This window comes from Hemitrygon akajei, chromosome 3 (genome assembly GCF_048418815.1).
Source record: "Hemitrygon akajei chromosome 3, sHemAka1.3, whole genome shotgun sequence".
NCBI lineage: Eukaryota > Metazoa > Chordata > Chondrichthyes > Myliobatiformes > Dasyatidae > Hemitrygon > Hemitrygon akajei.
This window is the reverse complement of record NC_133126.1, coordinates 143,478,875-143,499,413: the sequence shown is the minus strand read 5'-3', so window position 1 is coordinate 143,499,413 and position 20,539 is coordinate 143,478,875. Positions and strand designations below refer to the sequence as shown.

Below are 20,539 nucleotides of genomic sequence, written 5' to 3'. Positions count from 1 at the left end.
AGACCAGGCAGCAACTTCCGCTGCAGATGACCTCAGAGTCACGGTGAGGAACGCTTACCACTTCACTTACTCGTGTGCACACTGCACCAGTACAGTATATGTGGAACTCGGAACGGCCTCTCAACCACCCTCATTCTCACAGGAAGGTCGAAACCGTGCCGTTCTTATCCTAGCCCATCACATTCACGTTCTCATTCATCCAATATTCACGAGTCAATTTATTTGTTGCCATATGCACCAGGGTGCAATGAAATTGCTTGTTCACAGAAAGTAATGTAGTGCAGGACAACAGGGTGGTTCAAAGCTTGCACTTAAATCTATAGAAATGCAATTTGAAGTACTGTAAAAAGAAATGCTAAAATGACAATGACATAAGTAGAATTAATAGTCTTAGAACGTGACAGCGCCAGCGGGAAAGGAACGTGAAATGGTTCACAGAAATGGAGAAGGAACAGTTAAATCAATTTTTAAGGTGTTGACTGGTCCACCTGAAGGAAAATGTCTCTTCCTTCACATATTTAAAATATCGTAAACAATAATGATGTTTGTTTTTCAGATTTTGATAATGGCATTTTGCAATTTCTGTATAGTTTACGGAAGGACATCTGCCAAACACACTGTTCCCTCCAAGAATCTGACATTTTCACGACACTCGTAGCAACTTTTACTAGCAATGACAGCAGGTATAATACTGGAAAATTAACATTTTAATGTCTAGAGAGACTCAAATAGTCCCTCCACGTTAAACAGCAATTCATTTGTATCTCTGCCTATTTAATGTGCTGCATTGAATGCTCACGATCTGGTCTTCTCTATAATGAAGAACCAAATAAGAATAGCGACTAAAGGAGATGCAAATGCTGGAACTTGCAGCGAGAAAAAAATGCTGAAAGGCCTCGACCATTCAGGCAGCATTTATGAAGGCATAGGGATAGTCAATATTTTGAATGCAGAGTCCTGAAGTGTCAGCTATACTTAAACCTCCATAAATGCTGCCAGATCTGAATTCCTTCAACAGATTTTATTTTTCTTCGGCCTGGGAAGTGCATTGCAGAATGCTTCTGTATAGTCAACAGGGTCGATCCTGAGATTCAATTATTTTTTAAATCAATGTTGAAAATTTGACCCTCAAATTATTCCCATAAAGCATTATAATAGATGAAGAAACATCATCTTCTGAGTGGTATGTTTTGATGAATGGGTAGAATCACAATTTTCTTTCTCCATCTTTTGCCTAACCTGCTGAATTGTTTCCAACATTATTTTTCTCCTTTCTTCCTCATTCATCCCTTAAATTTACATCTCTTCCAGATACGTTAGCTGTCATTAAAAAGCCTTCACCAGCATCTCTCAGCCAGTACAGTATTCATGTAATTTTTGTCTCCATTTGAAAATACATTGTTCTGTCCTTTACTCCAGACCCATATCATTTACAACTTTAAATATTTGATTTCTGGTTTCTCCCAAATTTTGATAAAATATCATGGACTTTTTTTCTCTTTCTCTACATTTGCTGAGTATTTCTGGCATTTTCTGATTCTACAGCCTGTGCACCTTTGATCTCGTGTTCTCAATATCTTGTTTATTTATTATTTTTGTTTTGTATCCTTTTTGTATTTGCAGTTTGTTGTCTTGTGCACATTAGTTGTTTGCCCATCTTTATGGACTCTATTGTATCTTTGTATTTACTGTGAATGCCTGCAAGAAAATGAATCTCAGGGTAGTATACGGTGACAAAAATGTACTTTAATAATAAATTTACTTCAAACTTTAAAAAGTTGCAATCATCTAATTTTTTTTTCTCTTGGACATTCATCAAATGGAGAACAACAGAATATTTAGAAAAGACACTGCAGGTTGTGAAAATGTCATTTTGGTTTATGTGACCTAAAACATCAGAAACAATTTCCCCAAACCTTTTAGGATTAATAGAAAAGCATAAAAAGGTGTGGCAGAGTATGTACGCACATTAACAGTTAGTGTAACACTTTATAATCCCAGCTTTAAGATTGGGGTTCAATTCCCTTCACTGAATGCAAGGACTTTGCATGTTCTCCCTCTGAATGTATGGAACTCCTCTGGGTGCTTTGGTTTCCTCCCACATTCCAAAGACATGGGTTCAGGTTATAAAGTTGTGGGTATGCTATGTTGGCACTGGAAGCATCGTGACACTTGTGGGAGTGTGTTGGGACATTGAAGCAAACAACACATTTTACTGTAAGTTTTGATGTGGATGTGACATATAAAGCTAATATTTAATCTTTTAAGCTTGTGAAATACATGGTCATTCCAGTCCCGGAAATTACAAACTGCCCAATGCATCACCAGCACCAGCCTACCCACCATCAAGGACATATGCACAGAAAGATGCTGGAAAAGGGCCTGTAACATCTTTGAGAATCCCACCCACCCTGCTTATCCCACTCACCAAGGAAGATACTACATAGGATCCATCCCAGGACCAACAGTCTCAAAAACAGAAACTCTTTCCAAGCTGTAAAGCTGATCAGCACTTCTGCCCACTAACTGCACCATGGTTTTATTTCCCGTTAGTCACCTAATGTAGAGCACAGTGCCACTTTATGGACATACAATCAATCTTGCAACTTATGTACTTATAGTTAATGTGTTTTATTAACTGGCATGGAGAACTTTACTCACAACTCAACCTACATACTCACTTTCAAGGACTTTTTCCAACACAAGTATTCATCATTATTATTCTATTTGGACAACTTGTCTTCCTTTGCACATTGTTAGTCTTTGTCTATGTATGGGATTTCATCAATTCCATTTATTTTCCTGTAAATAGCTGAGAGAAAATGAAGCACACGGTATAGTATATGATAAAGACATACTACGATAATAAATTTTACTTTGAGTGAGTTTAAGTGTACAGTTGATGGTTGGTAGGGGTTCACTGGCTAAAGGGCCTGTTCCTCTGTTGTATAACAGTATGACTCTAAACACCAACAAAATCTGATTCCAATTATGCATCCATCAAGCTGAAAAGGGCAGAATGAGATCAGGTTTAATATCACTGACATATTTCATGAAATTTGTTGTTTTGCAGCAGCAGTACAGTGTAATACATTAAAAATGACCATAACATACAAGAATGTATTCAGGATATATATATATATATATATATATATATATATATAAATTAAATAAGCAATGCAAAAACAGAGTAAAAATAGTGAGGCAGTGCTTGTTGGTTAGTTCATTGTCTGTTCAGAAATCTGATGGCAGAGGGGAAAAAGCTGTTCCTAAAACATTGAATGTGTCTTCAGGCTCCTTTACTTCCTATCTGATTATAGATGGGGTCCTTAATAATGGATGCCACCTTTTTGAGGTATTGCCTTTTGAATATATCCCCAATGCTGGGGAGACTAGTAGCCATGATGCAGCTGGCTTTTGCAACCGTCTGCAGCCTTTTCTGATCCCACAGTGGCCGCTCCATACCAGAAGGTGATGCAATCAATTAGAATGCTTGCTACAGTACATCTGTCAAATTTTGCTTGAATCTTTGGTAACATGCCAAATTTCCTCAAGGTCCAAATGAAATATAGCCATGGATATGCCTTCTTCAAAATTGCATCAATATGTTGGGCCCAGGATATTCAGAGATGTTGACACCCAGGTCTTGAAACTGCCATCCTTTCCACCACTGACTCCTCGATAATGACTGCTGAGTGTTCCCTCAAAAAGTGAATGGGCGTATTTATCATAATGTGCCAAAAGTTCCAAATTCCAGGAAATCTATATTCCTGCCAACCTAACTGCTATCTATATTACCATCTAATTAGTAGCAGATTGTTCTCACAATAAAAACATTCGAGTTAGGAGTAAAGAAATTTGGCCCTTTCAAACCTGCTTTACCATTCGATAAGAACGAGGCCGATCTGATTTCACCACAAATATATTTCTGACAAATGTTTTTCCTTGATCTATTAACACAGCCTGAATTGCTGGACAATCTTACATTTATAATTTTTAATTTTCCATTGTTTATATTCTCACTCTCTAACAGTCCTCATTTCATTGCTTTTGTTCATTTCCTATGTCTCTAATTGCCCCATCTCATTAATCCATTGACCAAATGTTATGAACAATTTATACCCATGGTTACACTTGCCTCGCACTACCATAGATATTCCCTGTATATTCCCCCACTTTGTCTTCAACTTTTCCCCCAATTCTGACCAAGGGTCTTCAAGTATTCTGTTTTTCTCTTTCCACAAGTGCAGCCTGATCTGTTAAGTGTTTACCGTATTTATTAAGTTAAATAGGATTTTGTAAACTAAAGCAATAAGACAGCACTTAAAGAATTCAATCGGGAACTACTTCTTGTTACATACATCTGTTAGGGTGCATTCTCCAGATACCTTATGAGGTAACCATAGCCTTCAGCCAGGAGCAGGTGTCATCAGGTGGTTCCCAACCTTCACAGAGTGTTTCGACCCTTAAACACGACACTGTCCAGTTGGTGGGCTGACAGTGGTGGCCAAATCACTGCCCATCTGCTCCTGGCTTCCAGCTTCTCTCCTCTCTCCTACTCCAAATCCAACAAGAGGCTCTTTCTGCCTCTTCCCCCATCCTACGAGCTGCTTTCATCCAGGCTCAGAGCTGACAACAACCACCATGCTGATTTGGCTGGGAAACCTCTGCAGCTGATCTCCACAGGGAACAACCATGCCTGCCATCCCTGGTCTTTGTACTCCTGCACAAAGAACTGGTACTTCAAGGCCTTGTTCTCGTGGGCCTCTTCCCATCCCTCCTCCCACGGCACCGTCAGCTCAACCAGAATTAATTTCCGGTCTTCAGTTGACCACAATACCGGGCGGAGGGTTGTGTGCACCACCTCAGGGAACTGCAGCCTTCTTCCCACATCGACCCTCATCTCCCAGGACCTGGCTGTTAGCAGCAGATTTGGCTTTGGTTGTTTAGTTACGAAAGGCCTGGCTCCCTCTTTGATGAAGGTGATGGCCTTCCTCAAATCTGTGCCAGCCGTCCTCTTCTTGCATCTCTCTCGCTCTTGTGTGTCAGCAAGAGCAAGCAGCACCTTATCATGGCACCACCTATACTGCCCTTGAATTAGAGCTGTTTTACACCCAGACAGTATATGAGCCAGTGTCCCCTTTTGACCACAGAGCTTACAGTTTGGGTCCTCTCTCATCCCCAATGTGTACAGATGTAATGGCAAAGGAAGGGTGTCATACACGGATCACCAGAGGAAGGAAATACGGAAGGGCTCCAGTCTCCATAACTCTGCCCATGAGATCTTGCGCTTGGGCAGATCCCATTTTGTCCAGACACCCTGGGACACTTGTTCCATTGCCGTTGACATTCGCCTCTCTTCCTCACGGATCCATACTTCTGCCTGTACCGTGTCTCGCCTGTTCCTTATGCTTGCGTTTCCCCACTGCTGGAAGTGAACTGAGCCGAGGCCTTGCAGCTTCAGAGAACACACTGCCTGCTCGACTGCTGCATTGGCTGCCCATTTGCGCCCAGATCTGGTTGCAACGCCTGCTTGATTTACCAGGTCGTCATTGGAATCTCTCAAGCTTGATAAGGCTCTGCATTTAGCCACCTTGAATTCCTCCACAACAGATGACAGGGGAAGCTGCAGTTGCCCAGATCGCATATAGAGGCCCACTGAAGAGAAGCTTGGGGGATCTCCTAACCATCTCCGCAGGTGCTTGTTGGTTTTCCTCTCAATGCCCTCTACGGCAGTCATGGGGAACTTGTAAAGTGTGAAGAACTCTTCTGAATACTCTACTAACTGTGGAGGCTGAATCATTAAAAATGAAGACAGTTTTTTTTTGGTCAAGAAAGGAGTCAAGGGTGAAAGAGAACAGTGAGAAAAAAAATTCCAAGGCCTAGTTGAGAACTTCCATAATTTACAAATGAAAGGAGGAAAGAGCAAGCTGTCTGATTATTTTGATGTTATAATGAGGAATTCTACCAAGCTTCAAAGAAAAATGCTGCAACAAAATCTAAAGAGGGTCTCCTGGTGGCATAAAATAGAATTACACCATCTAACAGAAATTAACAACCCTTACATTAGGATGAGCAATACAATACTAGAACATTAGAAAATTTTTGACAAGAACAGGCCATTCACCCAACAAAGCTTGCCAAATTATTATTCACATAGTGTGTTAAAATAACCATAGAGTTTAGATTTCAAAGTCTCTAAGGTACTACTCTCAACTACATAACTAGGTAGTTTGTTCCATGTGTCCACAACTCACTGTGTAAAGAAATGCTTCCTAATGTTAGTCTGAAATCCCCCTTTAACCAGTCTCCATCTATGGCTTCGTATCCTTGTTGATGGATTAATTTTGAGTAGCAACTGGCATCCACTTTACTTATACCCTGAATGATTTTGGATACTTCTTTAATGTTTCTTCTCATTTTACCCTCTACTTAGGCTAAAAAGAGTTAATTATTTCAATCTTTCATCCTATCTCATACCTTGCGGGCCTTGAATGAGTCTAGTCACCATTTTTGAAACTCTCACCAGTGCCTTCACATCCCTCACAAAATATGGAGAAGTATATATTGATACAACACATTCAAAATGTTGGAGGAACTCAGCAAGCCAGTTATTGATGATGCCCTGCACAAAAAGTGATTAAGTTCATGTCCAAAAATTAAGAGTTGCTCTAAATAGCATTAGCCAGCAACCTTTATAAAAACATAATCGGAATATCTGAAAGATAAAATGTTAGAATGGGCAAAAAAAGTAGCAATTGGGATATAATGTAGGGAAGAGTATGGTCATGCATTTTGGTACAAGGAAGAGAGGCATGGACTATTTTATCAAGTGAGAATATTCAGAAATCAGAGGTGCAAAAGGATTTGGGAGTCCTTGTGCAGCATTCCTGGCCATATGTGCACAAGGACTCCTAAAGATTAACTTGCAGACTGAGTCAATGGTAAAGAAGGCAACTGCAATATTAACATTCATTTTGAGAGGTCTAGAATATATAATCAAAGGTATAATGCTAAGGCTTTATATGGCATTGGTCACATTACACTTGGAGTGCTGTGAGCTGCTTATCTAAGAAAAGGTGTGCTAGTATTGTGAAAGGTCATGAGGAGATTCGTGAGAACAATTCCAGGAATGAAAGTGTTAATGAATAATGAGTGTTTGATGGCTCTGGGTCTGTACTCACTGGAGTTTAAAAGAATGAGGATCTGATTGAAACCTATCGAATATTAAAAGGCCTAGACAGAGTGGGTATGAAGAGGATATTTCCTATAGTGGGGGAATTGAGAATGAGAGGACACAGTCTCAGAATAGAGGGACATCTCTTCAGGACAGAGATAAGTAGGTACTTCTTCAGACAGAAGCTGGTGAATCTGTGTAATTTGTTGCCACAGATGGCTGTAGAGGCCATGTCATTGGGTATATTTGAAGTTGGACAGGTTCTTGAATAGTAAGGTCATCAAAAGTTACAGGGAGAAGGTTGAAAAATGGGGTTGAGAGGGATAATCAGTCATGATGGAATGGTGGAACAGAATTGATGGGCCAAGTGGCTTAATTCTGCTTCTATGTCTTATGGTTTTTCTGAAATCCCTGACCACAAGAAGGAGGTGATTGAATAGTCGGTGGAAATGATTTCTTTAAGGAATGCTATCATTGGCAGAATTATAAAATCTTCCATGACCAACAATTTACTTTATATTTATAATTTTATTTATAATCTGACATCTGTTTCAGATCCTAGAAGCTATTCTAAAGTGGAAATAACTTAGAAACATGTTTCCATAACCAACTGCTGCCAAACTAGACCTGCAATGGCATTTCTTCAACTACTGCCAGTTTGAACAATGCTGTACAATGTACAAACAACTTTACATTGTTTCAATTCAAAAAGTGGTAGTAAAACATACAAGTAGGGGTCTTAACAATTGTAATGGCCTATCGTTTTGTTTTCTTGGAGATCTGAACAGTACAGTGTTCCACTCTACAACTTATTTCGCCTACGTCACCTAAGTGCCAAATATTTTGAGATTAATGCACTCATCTAAATTGCTTAGAGATAAAAGTCACCTGTTGTAAAATTTCATGCTCAGCATGATGGGAATGAAAATTGTTCAAAACTAGAAATAACACGACCTTCAATTTTCCAAACCACAATAGCCAGTTCTATAGTTTGCAGTTCAGTGCAATTAATGTTTCCAATTCTACTTCCCTCAAAATAAAATATTTTAAATCATGTTTTGGAGATTTCAGAATTGTAATCCATGGATTTACAATATATTTTGAAGATCCCAATCAAAAAAGGATTTGTATGTAATTTCAAAAGGACCTGGATGACCTTAAAAGTGAGACGAGAACTAAAAATGCAATGGAACATGAATCTACTTTTCCGTGGTGGGAATTTTATCTTTAAATAAAACCCCATAAAATTCTCAATTCAACTGGAAGACACACATAAAATCTATTGTTAATTAGCCTGTACATAATAATAGCCAAATTAGTTAACAGTATCATCAGTGGCCAAATGAAATATATTTCACCTAATATAACATTTTTCGTATTCTGTCTTTGCCGTAATTTGCTCACTGTGAAAATCCCTGTGATACATGCTAAAAGGGCACTGACTTAGTCCCATCTACAATCAAATCAGCGAGGGCTATTGATACCATAGCCTGCTTAGTATTTCCAGAATTCTCTTTTACTTCACTTTTGAAAGCTTGATTTAATGTTTAGATGCAAGTATGCCACCTTTATATGCCAGCATATTGAAAAAGGCAATCTTTATGGAAAAATCATTCAGGAAACATTACAACAGAATGTGGTAAATAATCTCAATAAATAGCGGTACATTTTGTAACTGACACATGACAATGCACCAAAACTTAGTTATCTTCGTCGTCAAAAAACAGTGGCTTCATACTTTAAATTAATGCAGTACCCTTTTAAATTATCACAAAATATAAGTTAAGTTTTATTTTTGAAATACAATGTCTAATCGGAACAAAATTTAATTGTCAATCACTGTTGTAATCAGAATTAAACAGGTCATAGTTGGTCAAAAATCAGCCTTAGTACAGGATTTTGTGCTTTGATGGATGATGAAATACTAAGGAAAAACAACAGAAACAAGAAAGATTGTCTTCAGGAAAAAATGCTGAAAACAAGTTTTTGAGGAAAAACCTTTCAAATAAGTTCAAAGTGCTCTAAACAACAGTGGATTCAAAGTAGCAGCATGAAGAAATAACTGTCCATGCGTTATAACCTGGTTATCAGTTTCCTTAAAAAATAGGTTGATCTGTTAACTGGAAAATTACAGTACAATCAGCCACTTCTTGAGATGTAGCGATTACTAAATTAACTGATAATTACAAGACATTTAGTTCTTGGCTTTTCCTTTTTTAGCTGGCAATTGACCAGTTGCTTCCAGGTACTTGTTGACCAACTCTTCTTGTACACTGGGCAGACAAGGCTGGTATCTGGTGTAGTCCATAGTGTATTCACCTTTACCCTGAAAAAAATATTTTAAAAAAGTTGTGAACAAAACTTGGTGTACCCTTTAAAGTATTTTGTCATTAACTTGAATTAGTTTTGATATGTTCAAAGACTTAATACACTTGATCAATTAGTTTTCATTACATTATTGCTGAGTGTCATTGAATTGTCGTCAACTCAAGGTGACACTATGGATAGTGTAGTTGTCCATAGGGTTTACGAAAGTAGGTTGCCAGGCCTTTCTTCCGCGCAGACACTGCTGTTACCCAGGTTGGGACTTGGTCTGATTCAAACTCAGGACCATTCACCTCGAAGTCCAGTGCTGATGCCAGTACACCACCAGCCAGCCCAGTTTTCATTATATAAAGGACAAAAAATCAAATCCAAAATATTTATACTTAATCTACAAATAATGTATCCTTCAATCACATTGCTACATCAATTATTGTGAAAAGTGATTGAATAAGTGATTGACAATAAACTGGACTGGTCAAAGAACACTGAGGCTGTCTACAAGAAGGGTCAGAGCCGTCTCTATTTCCTGAGGAGACTGAGGTCATTTAACATCTGCTGGACGATGCTGAGGATGTTCTACGAGTCTGTGGTGGCCAGTGCTATCATGTTTGCTGTTGTGTGCTGGGGTAGCAGACACCAACAGAATCAACAAACTCATTCGTAAGGCCAGTGATGTTGTGGGGGTGAAACTGGACTCTTTGACGGTGGTGTCTGAAAAGAGGATGCTGGCCAAGTTGCATGCCATCTTGGACAATGTCTCCCATCCACTCCATAATGTACTGGTTAGGCACAGGAGTACATTCAGCCAGAGACTCATTCCACCGAGATGCAACACGGAGCGTCATAGGAAGTCATTCCTGCCTGCGGCCATCAAACTTTACAACTCCTCCCTTGGAGTGTCAGACACCCTGAGCTAATAGGCTGGTCCTGGACTTATTTCCACTTGGCATAATTTACCTGTTATATTATTTATGGTTTTATATTGCTATATTTCTACACCATTCTTGGTTGGTGCGACTGTAACGAAACCCAATTTCCCTTGGGATCAATAAAGTATGTCTGTCTGTCTGTCTGTCTGTAAATGGCCTTCAAGTAGAGAATTATGAAGTTATCAACAATAAGCAGTTTTATATATTTCATGATCTACCTCTGTGCAAGACCGGAGTTCTGAGGCATATCCGAACATGTCATTCAGTGGTACCTGCAAAAAAAAATAAAAATTTTGCTTTCTAGACAATTCAAAATTGCTTTCCCTTACTCAATTAAGTGTTCGTTGTTTTGTGATTTGGCATGAAAGGTAAATGACTTGACACTTAAAAGAAACAGGTAAGGAAGTAAACTGATTCAAAATTAGTCTTTTTAATAGCTTTTTTGACAAGTCTCACAAAAGCATATTATGAAGATTCTTACAGAGTCTATCATACCTACTGCTACACAGTACACTACATTATATCTCACCAACTGGGATTCTTTATATGTGATACCACTATTGATTTTTCATCAATTATATCTAGAACTAAATAAAAGATTTTGCAGAAACCATTCCAGTTAGTCACATCTATTTAAAAATTTTGTGAACACACAAGCAGGAACATTTCTCGTAGAATTCTTTAGAATATTGCTGTGGCACTTCTGTGGTTCATGTGATGACAAAATACCAATATTGCCACCAAAAATGGCAAAGATTTCAATCCATAATACTTTAAAATTAATCTTTCATGACATGTTCCAAATGTAGGATCTCCTTCTGAAACAGCTTTTGGTGCTTATGGACAGGAAGTACAAAGAGGGAAATATCTTCTTCAGAATAAACATCACCATGGTGACTCGGTGATAATTAACCATATATTACACAATAGACAGGCATAATACTTACATCAGCATAAAGTGTGAAATATCCCTCTGCTCCATCCTGGCCAGTGATAACACCATGTCGGCGATTGATCCCAGCAATGACAACTCCTTGAAATTCATTAGGAGCTACCACCTCGACTGACATGATGGGTTCCAGAATGATCACACTAGTCTTCTCCATAGCTGAACAACAAAATTAGAAAGTAGTTATTACTGTAATATGCTTGCTTCTTCAAAATCTCAAGGATCAGGACTACTATACAATTAGGAAGGTATGCAAATCCTTGTTTAGGAGTGAAGATACATTTTCTACGTCCATCCAAACCAGAGCTAGGTGTTTGCTTCTCTTTCTTATATACCTTCAGGGGATGCTCCACTCACTGAATGCCAACTGACCAACTGAGTTCAATTGACCAACTGATGCCCACATTCTCAAATTTAATATCTAACCTGCAATTTACATGAAGTTAAGTATGCTCGTAATTTTTCTAATTAATGCAGCTGCAAGAAGCCACTTCCATTCCTCTCCTTCCCCTCCTCCACTCAAGGTGTTAACAAATCACATTCTAAGATAGCAGGGAGAGAAAAAAGATTAAAAGACCAATTAGCCAGTTGGTAGGAATTGCTTGAACATAATGTCCACGAAATAATAACAGAATGACTAGAAAAATCACAATATGCTTTAAAAAAGTCAACATGGTTTTAGAGAAAAATGTAAATTAAGTTCTTTGAGGATGAAGGTAGAACAGGCAAAGAGAAATAAGTTGACATACTATGTTTAGATTGTCAAAAGATTTTTGATATGTGTCATACACAATATTGTTGCACAAAATGAGCTCTCTGACCTATTTTGTATATTAGCAAGGATGAATAATTATGGAAACAGAAGAAACCTAGACCATAAGATACAGGAGCAGAATTAGACCATTTCGCCCATCATGTCTGCTTCGCCATTTCATCATGGCTGATCCAATTTTTTCTCTCAGCTACAGTCTCCTGCCTTCTCCCAATCAAGAATCTATCAACCTCTGTCTTAAATATACATAAAGACTTGGCCTCCACAGATGCCTGTGGCAAAGAATTCCATAAATTCACCACTCTGGCTTAAAATAAACAGACTATTTTTGGTCAGCAGGTTATTACTTGCTGATGGCACAAAATGTTATGTTGGACTTACTGCTATTGACAATTATCTGAATGAAACTGAGTATAATGTTTACTAACAACACTAAATTAGTTGGTTAAATGAGCTAAGTTCGATGCAAAGGGCTATTGACAAGAATGTGCACTGTAGTAACATATTAGAAAATGTGAGCCTTTACTAATTTTGGTAATAATTAAAAAAACACATCAGAATATTTTTAAATGGTAAAACCAGAATAAATGTTGACATGCATGTAGTTGGCAGGTAATCAAACTACAAAAAGATATCATTCAGGTGAATGATTTGGAAGACAAATTTTATTTTGTCTTTTATCTCCGGAGTGTTGAGCACAAGAGAAATCCAAAGAAATTTATTTTCATTACTGTCTTAAGCACTGAACCCAGAACTCTGTCCCTGATTTTAGATTGTCCTAGCCTCACAGCATCTTTCCTGTTGAGACCTCTTGCTAACTCACGTGTTTCAGTATGATCAACTCTCACTCTTCTGAAGTACAGGGCAAGGAGACCACTCCTGCTCTTTTCCTCAGTGCAAATCCCTCTTCCAGAAATATTCACTAACCCCGACTTAATTATCTTACTCTTAAAGAGGACACTAGATGCTCATGTCAATAAATATATTCAAAGCTGATATTCATACAGAGGGGTAAAATGGGAGTTAAAATTTTGGGTGGAAAGTTCATGATTTGCATGATTTTGATATGGGAAAAGTCAGCTCAATGGGTTGCATGGATATTTCCAGCTTCCATTTCACAGATTCTTAGCTGACCATTCTTACCAATGGCTGGGTAAAAATAAATCCAATGGAATTCACTTTCCATCAAAATGTGTGATTATCTAGATCTGTATAACAGTGTTTTACGAAGCCATACATTCCTTATATGCAATTACCAAAATTTGTAGAAGTTCAATTTTGTGACATGTGCTTGCTTCGCCCCCCCACCAAATACATCAGATACAGTTACAGTAAATGTAATATAACACAAAGTTAAAATGAAAATGATAATATTTTCTTTGTGAATAATCTTTTGTCAACAAAGGCAAAGCTCCTAGCATGAAGAAACTTAGTATCATTTGTGGCATCTGTTAGATAAAAATATTAAAATTTTAATTTTTCCAGAGTGCCAATTTAATTCTCAATTTCGAAACAAAGATATCTACAAAAATAAATTCATGTTTGCTGAAAATAAAACATTTGTACTTCTCAAACAATAGACACTTCTGGCCAAAATTAGATCATCTAGTAAATTCAATAACATATTCCTTAGTAAAAAATTTATTGAGGAATTTGTATAATTCATAAATTTTTTAATTAAGAAATATATTATTGAATTTACTTTAATTTCACATTTTAACTCCCAAGATACAGAGGACTTTGAGAATATTCATAGTTAATATTTTTTCTTATTTTCTGTGAACTCTACAAACCCTGCTTGACTGCACCCTCTCCGGCTCTGATGAAAGAGATTTCATTGGAATCCACCATGTGATGTGCACCATCCTCCAATACAAATCGCACTCCAGAGATTTTATGAGCTGTAAGAGGACCCTTTTCACAGGCTTCAAGAAAACCCTGTAAAAATAACATGCAACTTTATGATATTTGAAACACACAGATACCAGAGGAGGTCTAAACCTAAAATAATGCCTGCTAACTGTTAAACCCAATGCAGAAGATAAAGTAAGCTGTATATTCACCTTGTAGATAAATGTTTAATGATGCTTTTAAGATTAAAAGGATTTGATGAGATGGATGTAATAACAATGCGTTGATCATTTGCAGGACAATATATTTCAATTTCTCCTCCTCTCCCTTCTCTCTTTTTCCATTTCCCATTCTGGCTCCCCCTTACTCCTTCTCTTCTCCGCACTCACTACCGGCTCCCCTAGGTGCCTCTCCTTCTTCCCCCTTCTCCCAAGGTCCACTCTCCTCTCAGATTCCTTCTTCTTAAGCCTTTTACCCCTTCCACCTATCGCCTCCCAGGTTCTCAATTCTTTCCCCTCACCTGACTTCAATGATCACCTGCTAGCTTGTACTCCTACCCCTTTCCCCACCTTCTTCTGGCTTCCTCCCCCTTCTCACATCCTGATGAAGGGTTTTGGCCCCAAACATCGACTGAGTATTCCTCTCCACAGTTGCTGCCTGACCTGCATTTTGTGTGTGCTAGCCTGGATTTCCAGCATGTGCAGAACCTATTGTATTATATTTCAATTTAGTACTAGATATCGTACGGTCCCATAAATTTCATGTGTTCTAGTTAGCTAGTTTTAATTTTGCCTTTATCTACCAATAACTCACTTCTTTTCTGCTTAACAAACTTAAATGTTTGGTTCTGTTGGGAGTAATTTGTGGGTAGCAATTATTCTGACAATTTTTCTTCAAAAGCAATTACAAAATCTCGACATTTCTGTTCTCCTACCCCAAAGAATACAGTATAATAAATTGGGTTGTTGAAAATATTGCTGGTGACAAATTAAGAAAAATTATAGTAGATAAAAATGAATTAAATGGAGATAGAAGTAATAATCCATTACCTTCTCAATGGCTGGTATAAACTGCTGTGGTACATTTGTTCCAATTGTTCTGTCAGCAAATTCTAACTTGATGTAGTTTTCAGGCTCCAAAGGTTCCAACATTCCAATAACTTTGCCAAACTGGCCTGCACCACCAGACTGCTTCTTGTGAGTAAATTCAAAGCTGGGAAAAAATAACAATCATCAAAAAAAGATCCTGTAATAATTATGTAACTTGTAAATACAAAACATTTTCTGCTAATGTATTTAGTTTGTCAGAGGGTACTGTTTTAATACTTACGTCTGAGAAGTGGAGAGGATGTTTCCTATAGTGGGGGATTTTTGGACCAGAAGTTATAACCTCAGAATAAAAGGATGTCCTTTTAGAATAGAGATGAGGAGGAATTTCTTTAGCCAGACAATCCGAATCTGTGGAATTCATTGCCACAGAAGCTGTGGAGGCCATGTCATTGAGCATATTTAAAGTGAAGGCTGATAGATCCTTGTTAATAAGAATGTTAAAGGATATTGAGAGAAGGCAGAAGTATAGGCTGAGAGGGATAATAAATTAGCCATGATGAAATGGTGCAGCAGATTCAATGGAGTGAATGGCCTGATTCAGCTCTTATGTCTTATGGTCTGAAGATAAACTATCTCTGATCATTTTCATTTTGAGATCCAATCCATTCAGAATGACATGACGCTACAATGCTCCTGCAATTAACTATCTTTGGGTAAACCTGCTGCACTTTGGGCTTTTCTATCACAGAACCAAATGAAAAATTGTCATGAGAATGCTTAATGAGATTGCCATGGAGAACAGTGATAAACATTATTACACCACTTCCAAAACTGTGGCAAACTTCAGGTCAACTTCACATTAATAAAGATACATGACAGACTTCATTGCAGATATTTATGTAAAACTCATAACCAGAAAAGACTTGTTGTTAATACGAGAGAACAGCAATAATTAAACTAGTTATTTGACCTTCATTCTGCAGAAGATTATAAAAATGTTTCATCAGAATCAATTAATCTGAGGCGCCACTGTAATTTTTGGTAGGCTTCGGGAAGATGTGGGGAGAATCAGTGAAACTATCTTCTAATTTAAATTACTATAATCCCTAGCAATAGGCATAGTATGGAGAATAAACAAGAACAAATATCATCTAGCTCATTTTTTGTTAGTTTGTTTCTAACATTTATACATATTTTATAATAAAAGGTAGTAGGCACCATCTACCAAAAAGACAGGACAGCTGAGTCTTTTAAAGGAAGAGGAGGTGGAATTTGCTTCATGGCAGTTCTTTCTCAATCCTGCTCACCCGACCTGGAACATCAAGTAATTCCACCCCTGGCCAACATCACGCAGAGCTGAACACTGTGGACAGCAGTTATAAAACAGCACCCTCTGATGCCCTCCCTATCATTGCAGGAGATTTCAACCAGGCCAGGTTGAAGAAGTCTCTGAACAACAGCCACCAACATACTGCCAGTGGAGCCATCACACTTGAACACTGTTATGCCACCATCAAGAATACTTCCTGTGCCATCCCACACTCACAATTTGTAAAGTCCAATCACCTGGCTACACTTCTACTCTTGGTGTATAGGCAGAGACTAAAAACGCAACACTAGTTGTGAGGACTAAGGTGTTGTCAAGGGAGGCGGAGGAGCACTTACAAAACTGCTTTTGAGTCGGTGGACAGGACAATATTCAGGGTTCATCTTTGAACTGAATTAGTACGCCACCATTGGCACTGACTTCATCAAGACCTGTATGGAAGAGTATATGCATTGGAGAACTTACCCAAACCAAAAGCCATGGATGAACCAGGAAATTTATAGTCTGCTGAGGGCTAGATCAGTGGCATTCAAGATTAGTGATCCAGAACTATACAAGAAGTCCAGGTATGACCCATGGAAGGCTATTTTAAGAGCGGAAATACAATTCTAAAAGAAGTTAGAGATGGAATCAGATGATGTCAATTCTGCTAGGGCTTGCAAGCCATTATTTCCTACAAGGTGACACTTAACATCATGTATTGCTGTGATACTTCATTCCCACATAAGCTTGTTGCCTTTATGCATGCATTGAAAGGGAGAATAAAACTAGACCTGTGTGAATCCCTACAGAATCTTGTGATCCAATGATCTCTGTCTCTGAGGCCAACACAGGCAAGGCATTAGGACCTAATGGTATATCTGTGAGGGCACTAAAAACTTGTGCCAACCAACTGACAGGAGTGTTCAAGGACATCTTCAATCCCTCACTACTGCAGTTGGAGATCTGTATTAAGTTCCTGCCTGCTTCAATTGGGTGACAATCAAACTAGTGCCCAAGAAGAGCAGGGTAAGCTGCTTCAATCATTATTGTCCAGTTGCACTCATATCTACTATGATAAAGTGCTTTGGGAGATTGGTCATAACCTGAATGTACTCCTGCCTAAGAAAGGACCAAGACTCACTGCAATGTGCCCAACAGGTCAAAGGCAGATGCAATTTAATTGGCTCTCCACTCGGCCTTGGATCACTTGAACACTGAGTGTGTCAGGCAGCTATTTATTGATTACACCTCAGCATTCAACACAATCATACACTCAGTTCTAATCAACAAGCGTCAAAATCTGGGCCTATGTATCTCATTCTGCAACTGCTTCCTTAACTTCCTCATCAGGAGATCATTGTCTGTGCAGATCGGAAGTAACATCTCTCACTGACAGTCAACTCTAGCACAATTCAAGGATGCATGCTTAACCCACTGCTCTACTCTCTCTAACATTGAGCTAGGCACAGCTCAAACACCATCTATAAATTTGCCGACGATACAAATATTGCTGGCAAAATTTCAGATGCTGACGAGGAGGTATACAGGACTGAAACAGATCAACTGGTTGAGTGGTGTCGCAACAATAATGTTGCACTCGATGTCAGCAGGACAAAGGAATTAGTTGTGGGCTTCATGAAAGGGAAGTCAAGGGAACACACCCCAGTCCTCATCGAAGGATCAGCAGTTTCACTGGGTGTTAACATCTCTGCAGATCTATCCAATGTATTGATGCAATTACAAAGACACGACTGCAGCTATATTTCATTCGACATTTGAGGAAACCTGCCGTGTCACCAAGGACTCGTGCAGATTTCTTCAATGTACTGTGGAGAGCATTTTAATTGGTTGCATAATAGTCTGTTATGGAAGGTCCACTGCACAGGATCAGAAAAGGCTGCAGGAAGTTCCAACCTCAGCCAGCTCCATCATGGGCACTATCCTCCCCTGCATTGAGGACACCTTCAAAGCATTGCCTCAGAAAGATGGCATCCATCAAGGACCCCCATCACCTTGGGAGATACATCTCACACAAACTACCATAATCTCAGAACACATTCTATACTATCAGGAAAGCTCACCAATGCCTCTACTTTCTGAGGAAACCAAAGGGAGTTGGACTATGCACTTCTATACTCAGGTCCTTTTACAGATGTGCAGCAGAGAGGAAGGCTCTACAATGGGTAATCCAAAACTGCCCAGTATGCGCCAGAAAAGGGCCAGTAATGTCATGAAGGATCCTACCCATCCTGCTCATGGACTATCTGTCCCACTTTTCTCAAGGGGAGGCTATGTAGCATCCATGTCAGGACCACCAGATGCAAAAACTACTTTTCCCCAAGCAGTAAGCTCCTCCACCACTTTAGCATTTCCTACCACAGTCGTCTTATGTACAGACACTCCTAGTATCACTTTATGTACAAAGTATGTAAGCTATCTTATTTATATTGTGTTTCATTGTGTTCTTTATCTTATTGAACTTTTTTCCCCACTGCATAGGATCAAGGGTAACAATTATTTCTTTTTCTCCTTTACACTTGTGTACCAGAAATGACATTAAACAAACTTTAATTTGAAATCTTGAGGAACAGATCAGGAAACAGATTTTACAAAGGTACAAAAATAACAGGGCTGTTGTCATGGGTGACTTCAACTTCCCTAACATTAATTGGCACTTCCTTAGTGCAAAAGGTTTAGATGGGGCAGAATTTTGTTTGTTGTGTGTAGGAAGGATTCCTGATAGAATATGTAGACAGTCTGACTAGAGGAGAACCATACTGGATTTGGTGCTCAGCAATGAACCAGGTCAGGTATCAAATCTCTCAATAAGTGAACATTACAGAGGGACCTTTAACATTACCTTTAAGAGGGATAGGGCCAGATGGAATGGGAAAGCAATTACTTGAGGAGGGGGAATTAGGATGCTATTAGGCAGGAAATTGGGAACATAAATTGGGAATGGATGTACTCATGGAAAAGTGCAAGTTGTTTAGGGAGCACTTGCATAGGGTTCTGAATACGTTTAACTTGCTGAGTTAAGGACAGTAGGGTGAAGAAACCATGGTTGATAAGAGATGTGGAACATCTAGACAAGAGGGAAAAAGAAGCATATATAAAGTTTAGGAAGCAAGGATCAGACAAGGCTCTAGAGTAGGGTTTCTCAACCGGGAGTCCATGAGAGATTGTGATTAATTAAAACACATCACTTTTTGAACCTTGTGCTCGCAGTGGTGGGCAGTGACTGAGTGACCCCATTAGCCATCGCGTTAGAGGTCTCTCAGCCCAGTACAGCAGTACACAGTAGGCCTCTGTTTATTTGGTTGAGTCCATGCTCAGTCTTTTTCTGATGCGAGATGGGGAGGCCATTGATAATTGTTGAGCACTGTATTGCATGGAGGGGAGGACAACAGGCTGATAAGGAGCATGGTGCATTTTCCAAGCACTGAATGGACTTACCCATCTTGGGCTGTGACGTCAGCCTCTCCCTCCCGAATTACCCTTTACATGCGCTTTACTGACTTATGGGAGTGAACAAACTCTACTGATGTAGTAGAAAATTGGAAGGAAATTTTCATTCTAAAGAAGACATTTTTACATGACTTGACTCAGCTGCTGCCCTGCTGCTTTGCTGTTGTGGTAAACATTACAAAAGGTGGATTGTGTAGGTTAGAAGTGAATTGTATAGTGAAGTTCCCTCATTTAATTACTTATTATACTGCTCTTTTTGAGGCCCATGTGCCACCTAGGCACTAAGGGTTCAGATGACAACGACTGCTCTAATTATGCAATAAGAACAGAAATAAAGTCTGTCTTTACAATGAAAACTAATTATCAATGGGCTTTACATGGACTGATGATCCAAGTTGTGCTATTCCTTTGTCCTTGGTTTGTAGCAAACAACTTATAAATGCAGCAATAACTCCAGCAAAATTGACACTAACTACAAATTACCACCATATGACATGTAAAAATGCTGATTATTTTAAACAGCTATTGGAATCTCAAACCAAACAGAGTAAAGCTTTTGTTAATAAAGTCACAGTCAGTAAAAAGACTCAGGAAGCAAGTTATTTGGCAGCAGAACTTACTACCCAGAACATTTTAGCCAGAGAGTAGTTAATCTGTGGTGTGCTCTTCCACAGACTGCGGTGGAGGCCATGTCAGTGGGTATACTTAAG

At 38.8% G+C, this 20,539-nt stretch overlaps 1 protein-coding gene across 1 annotated transcript in view; it reads right to left on the bottom strand.

The window, feature by feature from the left end:
- Positions 1-8,758: 8,758 nt before the first annotated feature.
- Positions 8,759-20,539, bottom strand: part of gfm1 (G elongation factor, mitochondrial 1) — a 63,077-nt gene continuing 51,296 nt past the window's right edge. Inside the window, exons 14-18 of the mRNA XM_073040977.1 lie at positions 15,053-15,215; positions 13,946-14,090; positions 11,379-11,539; positions 10,650-10,703; positions 8,759-9,503 (exon numbers count right to left, since the gene is read on the bottom strand). Of these exons, the coding sequence (XP_072897078.1) occupies positions 9,372-9,503; positions 10,650-10,703; positions 11,379-11,539; positions 13,946-14,090; positions 15,053-15,215 (655 nt within the window). The 3' untranslated portion in view covers positions 8,759-9,371. The remainder of the gene's footprint in view (positions 9,504-10,649; positions 10,704-11,378; positions 11,540-13,945; positions 14,091-15,052; positions 15,216-20,539) is intronic.